General features: G+C 36.5%; 1 protein-coding gene across 1 annotated transcript; it reads right to left on the bottom strand.

Moving 5' to 3' along the window:
* On the bottom strand, positions 1–9,727 carry LOC146161275 (retinol dehydrogenase 12-like). The gene is made up of 6 exons (XM_083384723.1): positions 9,468–9,727; positions 7,833–7,971; positions 7,064–7,173; positions 3,493–3,664; positions 1,664–1,889; positions 1–1,440 (listed from the first exon to the last, which is right to left on the bottom strand). Exons 1-6 carry the CDS (start codon positions 9,675–9,677, stop codon positions 1,320–1,322), a joined length of 978 nt encoding a protein of 325 aa, XP_083240849.1. The 5' UTR covers positions 9,678–9,727; the 3' UTR covers positions 1–1,319.
* Positions 9,728–16,635: the final 6,908 nt, after the last annotated feature.

Below are 16,635 nucleotides of genomic sequence, written 5' to 3'. Positions count from 1 at the left end.
TTGCTTTTAGCTATAAACATCAACGAAAAAATGACCAATGCGAAATGCTCAAACTGTTGTGACAAAATAGTAAACATATTTGAGTTTTAATTTGAGAACGATGTAAGTGCGCAAAAGCAAATTTTACGCACCTTAGAGGGAGCATTGCTTATGAGGCTTTGGCGGTTGGAAGGCCGCAGGTTTAACGCCCCCGATTTATAAATTTATGTAACGATAAATATTTCGTATCGTGACTGACAAGTTGCCTGTCTATTTTCTCCGCTTTTGATAATTTCCAAAACATTGTTATTTGCTCCAGGCATAAATAAAATCACTTTTCGCCATTGGGTATTTTTTGATTTGCTATTGCCAGCGTTAAGGGAAAACCAGTTTGTATTTGGACGAGATTTAGAAAGCTTTACAGTTTATGGAACTCAAAAACACGCCCTTCTTTTACACCAGTCGTTCTCAACCTGTTCCTCGCGGTATAAGTGCATACATAAACATAAATGTATCTACATTTGAGCCACTTATTTCTTGCTGGTTTACTTAACTCATTTTTACGTCATTAGCGCATAATACATTTTTGTTTATTGTGGCAACATAGAGTCGTAATAACGCAAATGGAGGCTTAAGCCATAGTGCTCTATGCTTAAACCTTAATTTTGATAAATAGTGCGTATTTTTTGGTGCAAAAATGCTGCAAAACAAATTATTAGGAGTACGATATTTATAAATTTTTGGTGGGAACCATGGCCCCTGTGCGCCCCATCCCTGGCTACACCTATGGTCGCCTAAGTTTTCGAATGCTGAAAACGGGGTCGCGAGAATATAAGGTTAAACACCCACCGTTTTGCTGACGTAGTTTGCCAAAGATATCCCATTACCGCAAGATGTCGATCATGGGTTTGGAAATATGCACTTTGTTGGTTTATCCTTGGCCTAACATAATATTTTCATGGCAAAAAAGAGGACAATTTTTATAAACAATTTTAGCAAAAACGAGGAAGAGTTATTTGGCAATTGTACATCATAAATTATGTCGTTTGAATAATTTTTGATAGCAAAACTTTAATCAGAACAAAATGAATGGAACTCATTCTGTCGCCAAATTAAAAACATTCCATTCAAATGAATTTGAGTGCCATACCAAAAAGTTACATAAAAATATAATTCTGGTAAAATGATAGACACGAAAGGTGAAATGTTAAAAGAAAGACATTTCGTAATTTTTCAGTGTCCCCGGAGAATTTGTTTTGAAAAAAGGACATATGGTAGCCCTAGTTTTAAAGTACGTTAGAGTCGTCAGAGTTTTTTAAGTTTTTGGGTAAACAGAAACGTTAGCTATTTATCGAACGCAGTCGTTCGTCTAGTTTGGTCAATTCTTCGCTGATTTCCCACAGGCGTTGAGCAGATTTGTCACTTTGCGCAGCCCTGCTTGGTCGGCTCACTTTGCAATTGCTGAAATTAGATAAAAAGATACGGTTACAGAATGAAGACAAAAATACAAATTATTGTGCTCAAGTATACACAAGCTCACGTATTTTCCATCGACTCAAATAAAGACCTAAATCAATCTGGTCCGTTTAATACTTCATCGTGCATTGTGATTTTGTTGTCCATTACAAAACCATACACATGTACCAGCATATTTTTTTTTAAGTTTTATACTACAGCCGCTTACCTGAAGTACTCTCCCGACTGATCTTCGACCTCGGGCGCAATCGAACAATAAATGCTGGTCTGCGCCCCGCGAGTACTGTCCCACCAGGTCAGTCGGCGAACGAGAGGCAAGTCAGAAAAGAGAACGATGAACTTCCACAGCAGGTTACCAGTGGGTGATTCGATATGTCGCGTCAGGTTGGTCTTCACTATTCCTGGGTGCACGCTGAAAACTGTCACGCCGCTTCCTGTGACGCCAAAAACCCAAATTTATTGAGTGTTTTAAGCCAGTGTTTCTTAATCAGGTGAGTACAATTTTTGCAGGGGTGAACCAACCAAAAGGGGTGTATAAGAGTAAACGAAAGTTCAAGAGCGTCACTAGTAAACAATTTTCTGCACTAAATCGACTACTGAACTTGTTTTTGGTGTTTTTTTTTTCCTATTGTAAAGATGAAGTTGGTTTGCAGTGAGTGTATAAGTACAAAAATTTGGTGACTGTGTTTTTTGCTTTTGTAGCTTTATATCTCTGGACTCGAGAAAATGTGCATTTGCAATGGAAAACTTGCTTTAGTTGTCAAAAAAATCAAGAAATTCCTTTAGTTGTCAAGAAAATCAAGAAATTGCTTGCCAAGAAATCAAGAATTATTTGGCTTGACGTGTATAGTCTTCCGGTATTCTGGTTAGGGATGTACGATAATATTGAATCGGCGCCGAAACCCGATATTATGTGGTAGTATCGGTACTTGTCCGATACTAGAGTGGTATCGATGGCCATCCGATACCAAATTAATTTGAACATTTTAGCTATGATTTACGATCTAAACCAGTGGTTCTCAACCGGGGGTCCGCAAAACGTTTTCAGAGGGTCCACGAAAACTTATAAATATACCATTATTAAATTAATTAACGCTAGGAAATAACTAACGCTTGATAACATGCCTAATCACAATCTTGGTAAGGGATAAAATCACAGTGAAATATGCTGTAAATCACATCGAGTGTGACAGAATACTTCCATTGTGATGTAACACAATAGATTGTAAAATGGAAGGTAAAATTAACAGTTCATATGTAGGCCTACTGGACTTTGGTTTATGCTATCATTGTAAAAGATGACGTCTAGCATTGTCAAAAACACAGCCAACATTTTAAGACTTGCTTCGGCGATTCAGCAGTAGAAATCACTTAAACGTGTCACAAAATAAATTGGTGTTGTGTTGTGTGTTACTTTACTCAACACAAGGTGCACTAGCCAGACACACTGATTTACTAAAAAGAATTAAACGCAGATATGACACAAGAAATATGTTAGGGGTCCGCGACCATTTGAAATCATCATAAAGGGGTCACCGGTACATAAAGGTTGAGAACCACTGATCTAAACAATTGTTTTTCACATTTTTTTAAATTGCATAATAACTATAATTGTAACTAAGTTGTTTACTAAAGCAATGTTTTCCCAATTTGTTGCCTAACAATGCGGAAAACCTCACAATTTGACCAGTTTGGGCTGGTGTGACCATTATAATAACGTCATTTTGGTTGCCCCAAATATCGGGTATCAGAATGAAATACAAGGTTTGGTAATTAAAAGGTTTTAACATATCGCGTTGCTAAACCCGGGCCACATAAAAATTCAGTTTATTTAGCGCCCCAAAGTTAAATGCTGTGCTCGCCTAACGAATGTATAAACCTTGTCAGGTTAAATAAGAATAAACAAGGAAATAATTAACCAATAATCATACAAGAATTAAAAACGACTTGAATAACTGATAACGCATTACCAAGAAAAATAGTAGTCTAAGAGTTAAAAGATTCTCAAAATGTCATCGCGAAGCAAGCGCATCCCACCTCGCAACACTTCCGCCAGCTGTCGCGTGAATAAAATATTCATGAGCTTGCTCTGGTAGTAGGCACTCGTCTGGTCGAAGTCTCGCCGCAGGTTGATGTCGTCCCAGCACACGTCGCCAACGCCCCAGTGCAGAACAGACGACAGCACCACGATGCGGCTCGGTGCGCTGCGCTACAATTTGTAAAAGTGGACGCTTTTGTAGCTGTTACGATATTTTAGTTCGAAAATATAATTTTGTTTTTTTTGTACAACAAACAATTTACCCATTTTTTGATAAAAAAAATTGGGCTTTAGGATCATGCCAAGTTAATATGCAAAATAATAGTTTATAATTGATTAATAAAGGTATATAAACTAAAATGTCATTGAAATGTTTATAAAATGTTGTTGTTGAAATGCATTATAAAATGTTGGATTTTATTTTTAATTTTTCGAGTTTTGAACATTTCCCAGTTATATAAACAAATCGGTATCGCTATCGGTTATCGGTTGACAAAATTGTAAACAATAAGGTGTCGATATCGGTCAAAAAATTGATATCGGTCGATCTCTACCATTGTTATAATTGTTGTGTTTTGATTTGTTTTTTTCGCAGTATATATTATACAGTCTATCGTGTTTTAAAGGGTGGCTGACATTGTAACCTTCAGGTCTTTCGTCACCCTACACGTTAAGTTCTACGTTTCGTTGCGTTTTCCTTTCAAACCTTTACAAACGTGAAAATAAAATATCGATCTACTCTACACGTACAAGTGGAAGTCTTATATGTTGGCCAGTGCAGTTGTTCGTTTTTCACACTGCGTATACTGGATGATTTCGGGGTCGGCCTTTTGACAAACATATATAACAGGGGTGTTCAAATGATTTGTTCCATGATCCACCACAGCCAAACCTGACAACATGATGATCCACCAAATACGAATAGTAAACATATTGGACACGCTTTAATTTTTGTGGTGCTTGATTTATGTAAACGCGTTAAGTTTAATAGTTAATCTTGTTTAGTGTTTGTTTAACGTGTGTAAGTCAGGGCGCACGTGGCGAGCGAAACGAGCGCGATTTTTTAGGTATACCGGCATTTCTTTTAAATTTCTTGCAAGTTTTTATTACATTGCCGAAAAAACAAAATGTTAAAAAATATATGTCCAACATTTTTTAACGCGTTTTCCGTTAACGGTAACAAAGCGCTGATCTAGTTCAAAAGACCGCATCTAAAAACGTAAACAAGCCGGACGTAGAAAGATGATTCGCGCGAAGCGGGAAAAGGTTTCGCACTTACGAGTTAAAATAGTCAAAAAGCATTTGAAATGGACTCGTATCTAGTTTGTCAAAGAGGCGGCGGGCCGAATGAATTACATTGGCGTGGCGTATCCGGCCAGCGGGCCGTGGGTTACCGATCCCTGTTTTTAGACATTAGGTCAGGTCTTACAATAGCATCGAATTGGGGCTTTCTGTCGCTGACTGATATCCTCAAACACTCACAAAGATTAGCATTTGGGAGTCTCGTTCTATGCTTGATTTTTTACAAATTTATTAACACTGACAATTGGTATTCACATGAAAACACTGTAGAAAGTTTATTTTTTTAAGACTACATTAGAAGATCCGCACAAAACGCTGAAAGATCCGGATCCGGATCGCGATCCGCCATTTGAACATGACCGTTATATAACCTCCTAATCGATACATCATTAGTTGATTTTTGTTCCGATTTGCCACCTTTCCAACGAGTTTTTCTGTAAACTGAAGGCACGCCGATATCTGACGCTTTTTTCTGCATGTTTCCCAAACTTATAGAGCATCGGATGTAAGGAGTTTCTCGGGTTTAAAATTGTAGGCCCTAATCGGATGTTTAAAGTTACCCAGAAGCCTTATGAACCCCGAAAATAATTTATTGAAATGAACTTTTGTCAGGCTGCCTACATAAAGTTTTATTAAATGCGCGGCTCGATAAAAATATGACCAACGAATGAATAAAAAATCATTTAAGTTGAAGATTTTATTTGAAAAAAACATTATTATATATTAGCAACGCGACTTTCACACATTGGCAACCAATTTCTAGGCAGCCTATGCGTGTGATATGACGAAGGAAGTGGGCTATAGACGCGCTGATAACATAACAGTTCTCCAGGGAAAACGATTGCCACAGACGTGTGGAAGCCATAAGCCTGCGTGGAAACAAAAAGCTAACAAGCGAATGCATTTGGTAGCCCTTAAGGCAGGGGTGACCAACACTCGGCTCATGCGGCTGTTCACCTAGTTATATGCGGCTCTTACGTTTATGTTGCACTTGCGATTTGGTTGCCATTTCCTTTGGTTAAGTTATGGGTTATTGTCGGTTTCGACTCAGACTGTTTGCCATTGTATTTGAAACGAGATAAAAAAATATATGCCCAAAATATATTGATGTACGATATTACATCGAGAAATGTGTATTTTTTCAATCAATGCGTCGCGTCTCCTTCTTCTAAATTGAAATTTTTATCTATTTAACGAAATAATGGCACTTTTTAAGCGCTTTGCGCGATTGCTTTGTGGAGTGAATAAGAAATGGAGTGTTAGGCCCATTCATTTCGTTCCAGTTGTGTAAGTAAGGTGTGGCTCTTAGCGGTTAACTAAATAACAAATGCGGCTCTTGGCATCTGATTGGTTGGCCACCCCTGCCTTAAGGCATCTACATAAAATAGGTTAAGGCTATTTTAGACAATACGTTAAATTAATTAGATAGAGACAATTGTTCTCCTTCCAGCAGCTTCTTCTATTTTATGTTGATCAACAAGATCTGTTGTTTAACGGCCCAGTATGGTGTGGTGTTGTTAGCAATGTTACCGATCCTAATTTTATCCGTCGGGTCATTGCGCGACAACCAGGTAACGCGCGTGAATCGTAAAACTTTGAAAAGAGAAAGAAAACTGTTTTTGTTTCTGTTTTTAACCAAATGCAACCTGAAAGCAGCTGCATTGTGAACAATATTCCAAACACGGTACCAACGACAAAAGGTTAGACTGCGCCTTAAACACCTAATTAAAACAATTAATTGGAATGAAATGGAATTTTGTCGTAAGCTACGGTCGCATACGATTAGTTCGCTAACTTAAATTATTGCGAAAAATGTTTTACTTTAAACAGTTATTCTTGAATCTAGTCCTCTATTACCGTTAGCATATAACCGTTTGGCTTTCGCGAGGTTTCACAGGCCACCATCACCAGGATAAAATTCTAAGGATATTTTACTTCTTTATATAGAACCTAATATTGTTTTCTCTATACCGGAAAAACGCCTAATAAACCCTTTGTATTCTGTAAAAAAAGCACCAATGATTTTCCCACGACAAAAATTAAGTGTTGCAGAGGATCCGTTGTGTTAAAACCATTGTATTGATCTAGTAAACTAAACAATGCTAACAAATAATCCTTAAACACCGCTAACGAATTGCAAATTATAGTAAATTTTCTAGTTATTATCCTTTTAAACATAATATATGTGGACTACTTTCCCATTATAATTTCAACAATAAAAACCATTATCGCACCATTACCGCTCATATATATTATTTTACAACTGACCTTTAGTAAACCTAAGAGCAGATTAGTGAGGAGAAAGGGCGCGAGATGATTGACTTGCAAATGCGTTTCAAATCCGTCTTCTGTGTCCGACTGGGCGCACATCATCACACCTGAAATTTAATATCTGTTAGAAAATGTTTGGTGAATGGGTGATTTTAAGGAGCGTCGCTTCAATGGAGGCGTATTAAATTCATTTTAATGCTTAAATCTAGGGCCGTGAAGGCCGTTTAAAGCAACTGGAGTCCGACTCAACCGAGAAAATAACACCGGAAAGCAATTCAAGCTAATAAACCGACCTAATTGCTAATTAAGTCTCGAGTTTAGAGTAAGGCTGCGACTCTACATCCTTCGTTGATCGTTGAATGGTAGCAGTTGTGATATATCACAGTTCAACGAGAATCACATTTTAAATAAACCGCCCTAATTGAGTCTCGAGTTCAGAGTACGACTGCTACTCCACATCCTTTGTTGATTTGCAGCAGTTGTGAATTTAGCCTACTTGTATTGACATTTGTTTTGCTATAACAGAGCGCAATAGTGTTTACCAACTAGCAAAGTATTATTATAAACCTTAGACCGACGCGGTTATATCTTGATTTCACTTCCTTGTTTTAAAAACAGCCTGAGAGGGAAATATAGGTACCCGGAACAACCCTTCTAAAGTGGTTTACACAGGTGAATGCACAGGCTCTAAACGTAAATTTACCCACAAACAAACGCACAAGTCCAGGCACTGGCATATATCCCAACATTATGCACATTTTGTAACCTGCGTTGTTCACCAGGACGTCCAACCTTTCCTCCGTATCGGTTACTTGCCTCGCAAACTCTGTAACACTCGCGAAAGACGAGAGATCCAAGCAGCGCACTAACAGCCCTTCCTCTTCGCACCCAGTTGCATCTATAATCTAAAAGTGGTATTGGTTATTAGTACGATTTTGCCTAACATAGAATCACCCGCCAAGGCAGGGGTTCGCAAACTTTTAGGCAGCGTAATTTTCGACTTATCTACATGTATGACGTACCACTTAAAAATAATGAAATCGAAAGACAAAACACGTTTTTTTTTAGTTGAGAGGCATAACTTTACTATATTTTTCCATACAAGTATGCAGCTAAAATCAGGGAGTCGAACCGTAACCGAACCGGAACTTTATGAATCGGTTTTGGGTCAATTTTATCCGAACCGTAACCGAACCTGAACCGGTTTTTATAAGATTTTAGGGAGCCGAACCGGAACTGAAACTAATAATTTGAAAGTAGCTGAACCTTAACCGAACCCGAACCTGTAAATAAAAGCGGTTCGCTCCTGTATGACGTCACAACTTCTATTTTACAGAGTCAAGTTACGCCATATTCGAAATTTTATGAAAAATATATGAATATTAAATAAAAAAATCGTTGATTTTCTATTTTTTTTAGATATTTCAATAATAAGTTGCTGTTTTTTTAATACGTCACGTAACTTAGATTAAATGACTTACAATTCAAACATTATTCTCTACATTTATCGACCCACATTTTGAGATTTAACGCAAATTATATTGTATCTGAACCGGAACTTTATGAACCGGTTTTGAAATAGCGATGGTCGAACCGGAGCTGAACCGGAACTTTTAAATTCCTCCGGACCGAAACCGGAACTGAACCGGATTCCGAAAAAATCCTTGAACCCGAACCGAACCTGAACCGGAAAAGTCAAACGGTTCGACTCCCTGGCTCAAATACCTTTTTGGGTCAACAAGCGCGTGTAAGCATGCCAGTAGATAAAATAAGAAAGACTACAGTAAGTGTAGTTGCAGCCAGTAAAGACACAAAAGCAATGTAAAATTCATTTGTTACGAAATAAACAATAATGTACGGAAAAATTGTCACAGTGCTAGTAAAATGAACTTGCTCTCGTCAAATTTATTTCGATGATTTCGCGGTTTCAAGTCTGCTAGTGGTGTGAGTTTTTGTTTGTTTGTTTGTTTAAGTACAGTAAATCGCTTAGTTTTACCAAATAAGTTGAAACAGACTAAAATGATTGTGGTAAAAATCTTTAGAGACCAGCCATTAAGAATATACCACGCAAAAAAATAAATTTCCTTCGTAGTGAAGTGCAGGCATTTCAAAAAAAAAAAAAAACTAAAGTGCCCTTTGGCTCATTTAAAAAGATTCAGACAAGTGGCCGAGATGAAACACGCCAAGCAAACACGTTTACAATGTTTTTATCAGCTTGGCAATTATAAAATAAATTCATGACGTATAGCGAGTCATGTCGTGCACCGGAAGTGCTTAATGATATCTCGTCCGCCGTTTATCTGTGAAGGCTCAAACTGCTGAGTACAGCTTAAACTGAAAACTGTTTATACATATTTTCAGCAGAAACTCAAGAATTAACAGTGCACAGTTGTTTTCTAACCGTTCTTTTGGCATCTTCCGCTCTCGTTTCAGATCTGCAGGCCAGAATCACTCTTGCACCTCGTCGAGCAAAATCCAGGGCGGTCTCATAACCGATGCCTGAATTACAGCCCGTAACTATAGCAGTCTTCCCTGTCATGGATATTTCTTTCGTCACCCAGCCATTGTGAGTGCTTATAGTGCTTTCGCCTGCCACAACTTGGCCACACATTTGCTAATGATGTATAGTTACACCCTAATAGTCAACCGGATGTTTTAATTGGAGTTATACATCAAACTTTTCTAAAAACAAAAATAGTATACAAAGTTTTTAACGATGTTTTCGTCGTACCATCAAACAGAGTGCTGCACAAAAACTATATACCGCCAGTTGACACTAAATATAAATCAAATTCACAATAACAAAACGATACATTAAATTCCTAGAATTAAAAAAATATATATATTAAATTCCTAGAAATATACTCACTAAAAAATCTCCATATCCTGAGACCGGGTAACCTAATCAAATGCTCAGGTGGCGGACAAAATGCTGTTCAAGTATAGGCGACTTGCTTGGCAAACTCGTTAATGTTGTAAGCGTGGCGCATTTCGATGAGTTGCTTTCAATTTTGCAAGTTAAACAAGTTGCTTACCCTAAGCTGGAATCATTTCTTGTGAATTTAACTTCGTTATACTTGCTGTATCTTTACATTGCAAAGTTCAGAAAAACGCTACCTAAAAATGATAACTTTTGTCTCAAAAATATATATGGCATATCGTTATGTAAAATGCTAGGCCTTAAAACAGCCAAAAAAATAGTATGATTTTACCTGTGAGCAAAATTTCATTTAAACGCAATGGTGGCTCATTTGAAACTATTACTAAAGTTTATGCCAATGAATCTCGTAAAAAGCTAACTGCTATTGCTTAACTTAACATCTCGAAATTGTTCAGTACGATGCGTGGGTAGCAGTCTGCCTTGGCCTACGCTTCTTTCTACAGCTGTATAGTATTTGTTGGATCCTAAAAAATGTGGTCGGGTACTGTTTATAACATCAGTTTAAAAAAGATTCCTGCAAAAGGTTTTAGCATAAATACAATATCTTTCGAATTTGCTTGCCGCTGAACTACCTTAAACTACATGGGTAAAATAACTGATGCACAATAACAAAATAAAAAAGTTGCCTGGGAGTATTTACTGCGCTTAGCTTGTGCGCATCCAAACTGATTATATTCTTGATGCTAGGCCTTTTTTCTGCTAACGCTTATATACCTTAACGTTGTAGGACTTAATGAGGAAATGAAATGCGCACTTATAACTACAAACGTCGGCATTTCTTACTGCTGGCTGTGCGTCACAATGGCTTTATGCGTTCAGGTTATCTCTTACTTCAATATGACAAACCAAATTGTAGGAAGAATGCTTTGTTTCTAGGTGTAGTCTGTTTGAAATTTGAATGTCCCATGGGAAGGTTCAAATGACAATCGCGTGTTGTTTTCAATAGTTGTTCAATGTTGAGTCAGTCTTTACCCTATACTGCGGGTCAAACAAGGGCCACCAGTAACGCTTGTCTCGATTCGAGTGGGCTACTTCAATGCGCGATGCAAAGGGCGGCATTTCTGCCTGCTGTTTTTTTAGTTGTGTATTTTTTTAATCCTTTTTGGTTGGTAATCGATTTCACAAGGGAAGTAGCACTGATGACAATTTATTTGACCTTTTCTGTAATATAGCTAAGTTTTTTAATTGATGTTTTTTTAAGGTGGTCCAAACACCCTAATGGTAAATTGACAATCAAGTATATTTTTCTATTTCTGTTAAATCGTTACTATAACTTTCACTAACGAAAATTGAAGTTGCTGTACGCTGATTGCGTGTCAACAACAGTGAAGTATCAAAATTTTTACTTTAAATTGGGTATTTAATAAAAGTTGTGCTGAAGCAGGGAATATGACGGAGGCTGTCGAAAAATAACATATTGAGGTTGTGCAGTACAGCCGTTGGGCGGTTTTGCAACAAAACAATAACAATTATTTTCGGCTGTGAGCACAACAGGGGACGTGGCGTTGTTTTGCACAATGTGCGCAAAAGTGTTCGCACATTGAAAAATGCTTTAAAACAAATACGCACTTTTTCCAGAATGTGCCCTCATTTTGGAATGAGGAGGAGGAGTTGAGTATTAATTAAAAGAAGAGTTTAGAATTTAGATAGAGGAAGAAGTTAGAGGGGAAGAGTTGGAAGCGGGAAGAGTTAGAGAAGAAGAGTAAGAAGAGAATAATTAGAGAATAGGTAGGCCTAATGGAAAAAGGTAGATGAGTAGAATGAAAAGACAAGAGTGAGAGGAGAAGATTAGGAGAACAAGAAGTAGGAAAGTAGAGTTAGTGGGGAAGAGTTAGAGTTAAAGGTTGAAGAGTAAGAGGAAAACAGTTAGAAGAAGCTTCATCAAATTGTGCCCGCATTACCTATCTTAAAATGTGATCACATTCTAAAAAAACTGCGCACATTTTTGAAGGCATCTTAAATTTCGCGCACATTTTTTGCGCATTTCCGCTGTTAGGGTGACGTATATGATTTCCAGGTAATCAATACAGAGGTCAAACCATTTTATTATATCTCGGAAACGTGTGCTACTCAAACTCGTATTTTTTGTATATCATGCTCGACAAAAATTCGGAATCATTTAACGTAGTTACGTAATTTTATAAAGCTAGTAGATATACAGTTTTCTCTGGATCTAAATATAACAAATCAACAGTTATGTTATTCCTAAAACAATCTAAGAAGTAATTTGTAAAACGACTTTTGAAAATTTCTAGAACAACTTTTAACAAGCAGCAAGTCAAGTTCAAGTAAAGTCATTATAGCTACCCAAGAAAGGTCCCAATCCAATTCATTGTCATAATAAACATACATACAAGTCACGTCACGGTCCTCAAACAAATAGTAGCCTATCTATAAAATAATAACACTCTATAATACACAGATTTAGGACATTGCGATTTACAAGGTTTTACGACTATTATAGTTAGGGAAGCGAAACGGAGCCTATACACTTTTCTCGTTAACGAAAATTGCCAGAGTCAATATTTTCTAACTGAACGGTGAAGGCCGAAAAACGTTTGAGGCCAAAAACTAGGCAGAGTTGATTTTGCACAAACCACCAGGGGGAGGAGAAAATGTTTTTAGGGGGCTAGATATAGGGATAGCACAGTAAAACTATGTGTTTGTTACGTAAAGGCGAAGTTACTTTTTTGCTAAATAATTTGTGGTTAAGGACCTGTTTAATAATCTGAGACAGCTGGACTTTTTAAGTTTATAAATTAAAAAAAAATTAGGGTTTCATGCGATACAAAGTGTTGTGGCAAAACGGACCCTTGAACGGGGCAAAACGGGCCCCTCACAAGGTAGTCCGTTATTACTAGTGTAACTCAACTTAGTCCGTTATTACTACTGTAACTCAACTTAAAACCTTAACTGTTTGTCTTTTAATTAGCCTTTTAGTAAGACATTTTGGAACTGGTATAAAATTACCCAATATATCACTATTTTACGTTTAGGTCATTTTTGCAGGAAGGTCACCCAATCAGGAATTTTAACAAGAACTGTTGTAAAAAAAAAGGTCGATTGATGTTGATTTTAATACATATGAGTTGGACTGTTATGTACGGCCTATTTATAAGCATAAACTCTTATATTGATGCAGTGCTATACTTACGTATACAGTGCTTTTTTGGTTTTCTTGTGTGATTCGGCCTACTTTTTTTAAATTTTTAAATTTATAAGAAAATTAGCATTTATCCCTAAAGATTAACGTTTTGCCCCGCCTTCTCCCTAAGTCGTATTTTGGATTTATTCCGAACTGCGCTTTATTTTGACGTTGATGTTATTCTTATTTCGATCTCATGGCTGAAGTCCGTTTAAAACTAAAGCTTTAGTGACAAATATTTTTTAGGGGAAGTAATAATTAAGTGTTGTTGTAAAGTTACGTAATTAAAGCCCGCGGACATACCACGTAAATTGTAACCCAGTATTCGCCTAATTCCGCGCAAAATTGTAGAATCTACGTTGGTTTTCGATGTCAACCAGTGGCTAACTTACAAAATACAACCAAAACAAATAGTTCAAATTCGCTAGAGAAAGCTGAGCTTTATGACAAAATAAAAATCTACATTTCCCAAAACGCAAATTGCTTTACAAGGGCTTTGATTAACGCAATTTCCCAGAAATACCTTTTTCTCCTTAAACGTAATTTTGATTTCTGCAGGTTGTGCAATTTTTATGCTGATTTCTATGTTGTGAACGACGCTGTTAAAATCCGTAATCCAACTCCAACGGAATTTTATTTTTTATATCTATTACAATGTTTCCAAATATAATTTCTAAGTAATAAAAGCCATTCTTCTAATTAATGAATGACATTTTGCATTTAAACATGATTTATGTCGGTTGGTCCAGGATTAAGTTATATACCAGATAAATTCGTACATTCAGCCTGATATTCCAAATAAAAAAGTTGTCATGTTTTAAAACCATTTTTTTATAAGGTGGTGTAGAGCAGTAAGCCAATAGGTAAACTATCATACACATTAAACATAAAAAATGCATGAAAAGAAATAGACTTTTACTGACTATCACAAAATAAATGTCAGCGCTAAAACTTATTTCACACTACGAATAAAACAAGCCTAACTTTTCTCTTTACCTTTAATTTAATAACCTCATTATTTTAAGTCAAAATGCTATTCGGCCCAGCTGATATTGCCCTTTGGCTTAAAAATATACACAATTATTTAACGATTAAGCAGCATGTATATAGTGGTATATATCAATTATTGTATTGGGTGGTATTGAATACCGAAAGTTAACAGCCTAAATGATACCAAATGGTATACTACCAAAGTCGAATTTATCGCGAAGATATTCCGCGACAATAAGGTCGTGTACATAATTGAAAATGAGAATCTTTAAATACCGACTTTAGAGCCAGGGTTAATTATAGCTCTCTTGTCGTTTGACCCAGAGATAATTTTACGTGAATATATCTTACCAATTGCTACAGCGTGTTATGAGGAAAAAAATATATGTATTTATTTTCTGAGAAAAACATTTTGTTTCATTCTGACTATGCCACAATGTATCCGTTAGTAAGATCGATTCATCTTTGAAATGCGCACATTTTATTCAACGCCTTGAAAAGTTTATATCGGTCTGATAAGTTTTTAAATTTGTTTCTTTTTTTTCTTCAGTTATAAAACGGTTAGGTCGGTTCGAATTTTAACGGCGACATTTTTATGTGCGGAAACCACGCCCGTGAAACAGCTTAAATATTCGACTATACATAGCCTACTTTGGCTTCTAGCATAACCGAACGATACGTTGTTTATTTTGTGATTTTTTTGTTCAGGGTGGTATAATACCGATTCAAGACCAATACGGTATGTAAATATCGGAATTCGCAAAAATTTAAATTTGTTTGTGGCTGTTTTAGGCTTTTCTACTAGCTAGGGCCTGGGTAAAATACGTCCCTAGTAGAAAACCAAAAGTTCCATCCGGGGTCATAGGTAGTAAGCGTTGCTGACGGCTCCACTGTTGGCTGACCAGGTTTCGCAGTCATTGGGGAAGCAATCAATATTTTTCAGGGAGTCGAACAGTAACCGAACCTGAACCGTTTTTTGTAAGATTTCAAGAACCCGAACCGGAACCTAACCGAATAATTTAAATGAATATGAACCTTAACCGAACCTGTAATAAAAGCGGTTTACTCTGCAGACGTCACAACTTGTATTTTACAGAGTTAAGTTACGCCATGTTTGAAAGCCAAAACTTATAAATTTCCCCGAACCGAAACCGGAACTGAACCGGATTCCGAAAAAATGGTTGAACCCGAACCGAACCTGAACCGGAAAAGTCAAACGGTTCGACTGCCTGATATTTTTCAAATTACTGCTATTTTTTAAAACAATTCGGTATTCAATAATGGTTTCACGAGTTTCACTCGGTACGTTTTGGTTTCATTTGGTACCATTTGATATGCGTCTCTTCTATTTATACAATAATTCATAGAAAATTGTTCAAAATTCTTACTTCATTTTCACAGGACGAACAAAGTAATTGTTTATGCACACTTTATGTGGTATTCGTTTTAATGTTTTTATTTAGAATTGTAAAACTTTTATCAAAATTTAATTTATAAAAACCTTTGCAAAATAATAAGTTAACACTTACACTGTGGGTTGCAGACGCACTAAGTGTTTATTACAAGTAAGGCAAACCAGCTGTGTCTTGAATAGTTTCAGACTGACTCACGACGGAGATATTAACCATGTTGTTTTGGAAGCATAGTAATGGCTTTAATTTCGTTTCTATTCAGATTTAAGCGAACAATATAGGGCGCTCTTTCACTATTGTACGTAAAAATTAATAAAAAAATTTTTTTCTTTAAATACCGCTTACCACAACCCATATTGTTTGGGTTAGGGTGCGGGTTAGCGTTTGGTTGAGGGTGGTTCAAGTTATTATTAATAATAAACATAATATTAATTGACCCACCCTCACCTAAACGCTAACCTGCACCCTAACCCAAACAATATGCGTTGTGGTATGCGGAATTATTATTTTTTTTTTTGCATAACTTTTCACGTACAATAGTGAAAGAGCGCCCAATATAGTTACGTTTAAAGAATATTCACGACCTAAAATTTCTGTTGACCAAAATTTGGTATTTTTAGTTTATATTTTGGTTTGATATACATACCAGATTTACTTAAAGAGTATGTACTATGTAGTAGTTTATATCGTTAACATTTCAGTGATAAATCTTCATCAACAATTAAATGCTAATATGGCTGAAAAATAGTAATACACGTTTCAGAATTTTGATATATTTGCGTGTGTGCACTGGATAACTAAAGTCAATACAAGATTTGTGCGAACATTTCAGTTTAGTAACAACATATCTCCTGTAGATACTACACTCTGAAAATTTTATAGTGGGGCAGCCGGGGCTTACCTGGAGGCCTGACTGCATTCCATAATTTGTAGCCATAAGTTTTTCGGCTGAAATCCTACGCCAAGATAGGGCGATAAATTTGCCAAAAACGACAATTTTTTGGTAACTTCACTAGACCGTATCTTAAAATAGAAATTATTAAAAACTGAACAGAATTATTTAAATGCAGGAAAAGGAATC

Source organism: Ascidiella aspersa, chromosome 3, assembly GCF_963924565.1.
Source record: "Ascidiella aspersa chromosome 3, kaAscAspe10.2, whole genome shotgun sequence".
Taxonomy (NCBI): Eukaryota; Metazoa; Chordata; class Ascidiacea; order Phlebobranchia; family Ascidiidae; genus Ascidiella; species Ascidiella aspersa.
Note: the sequence above shows the minus strand (reverse complement) of the source record. Positions and strands in the feature narration are given on the sequence as shown.

What these genes read in the sequence shown, in the direction of transcription:
- LOC146161275 (XM_083384723.1), bottom strand. Translation starts at nt 9,677, where the DNA reads ATGTGTGGCCAAGTTGTGGCAGGCGAAAGCACTATAAGCACTCACAAT. An exon ending in GCTGGCGGAAGTGTTGCGAG is followed by an intron (nt 1,890 to 3,492) that starts GTGGGATGCGCT and finishes TTGGCGTCACAG; the next exon opens with GAAGCGGCGTGACAGTTTTC. An exon ending in CAGTCGGGAGAGTACTTCAG is followed by an intron (nt 1,441 to 1,663) that starts GTAAGCGGCTGT and finishes ATCTAATTTCAG; the next exon opens with CAATTGCAAAGTGAGCCGAC.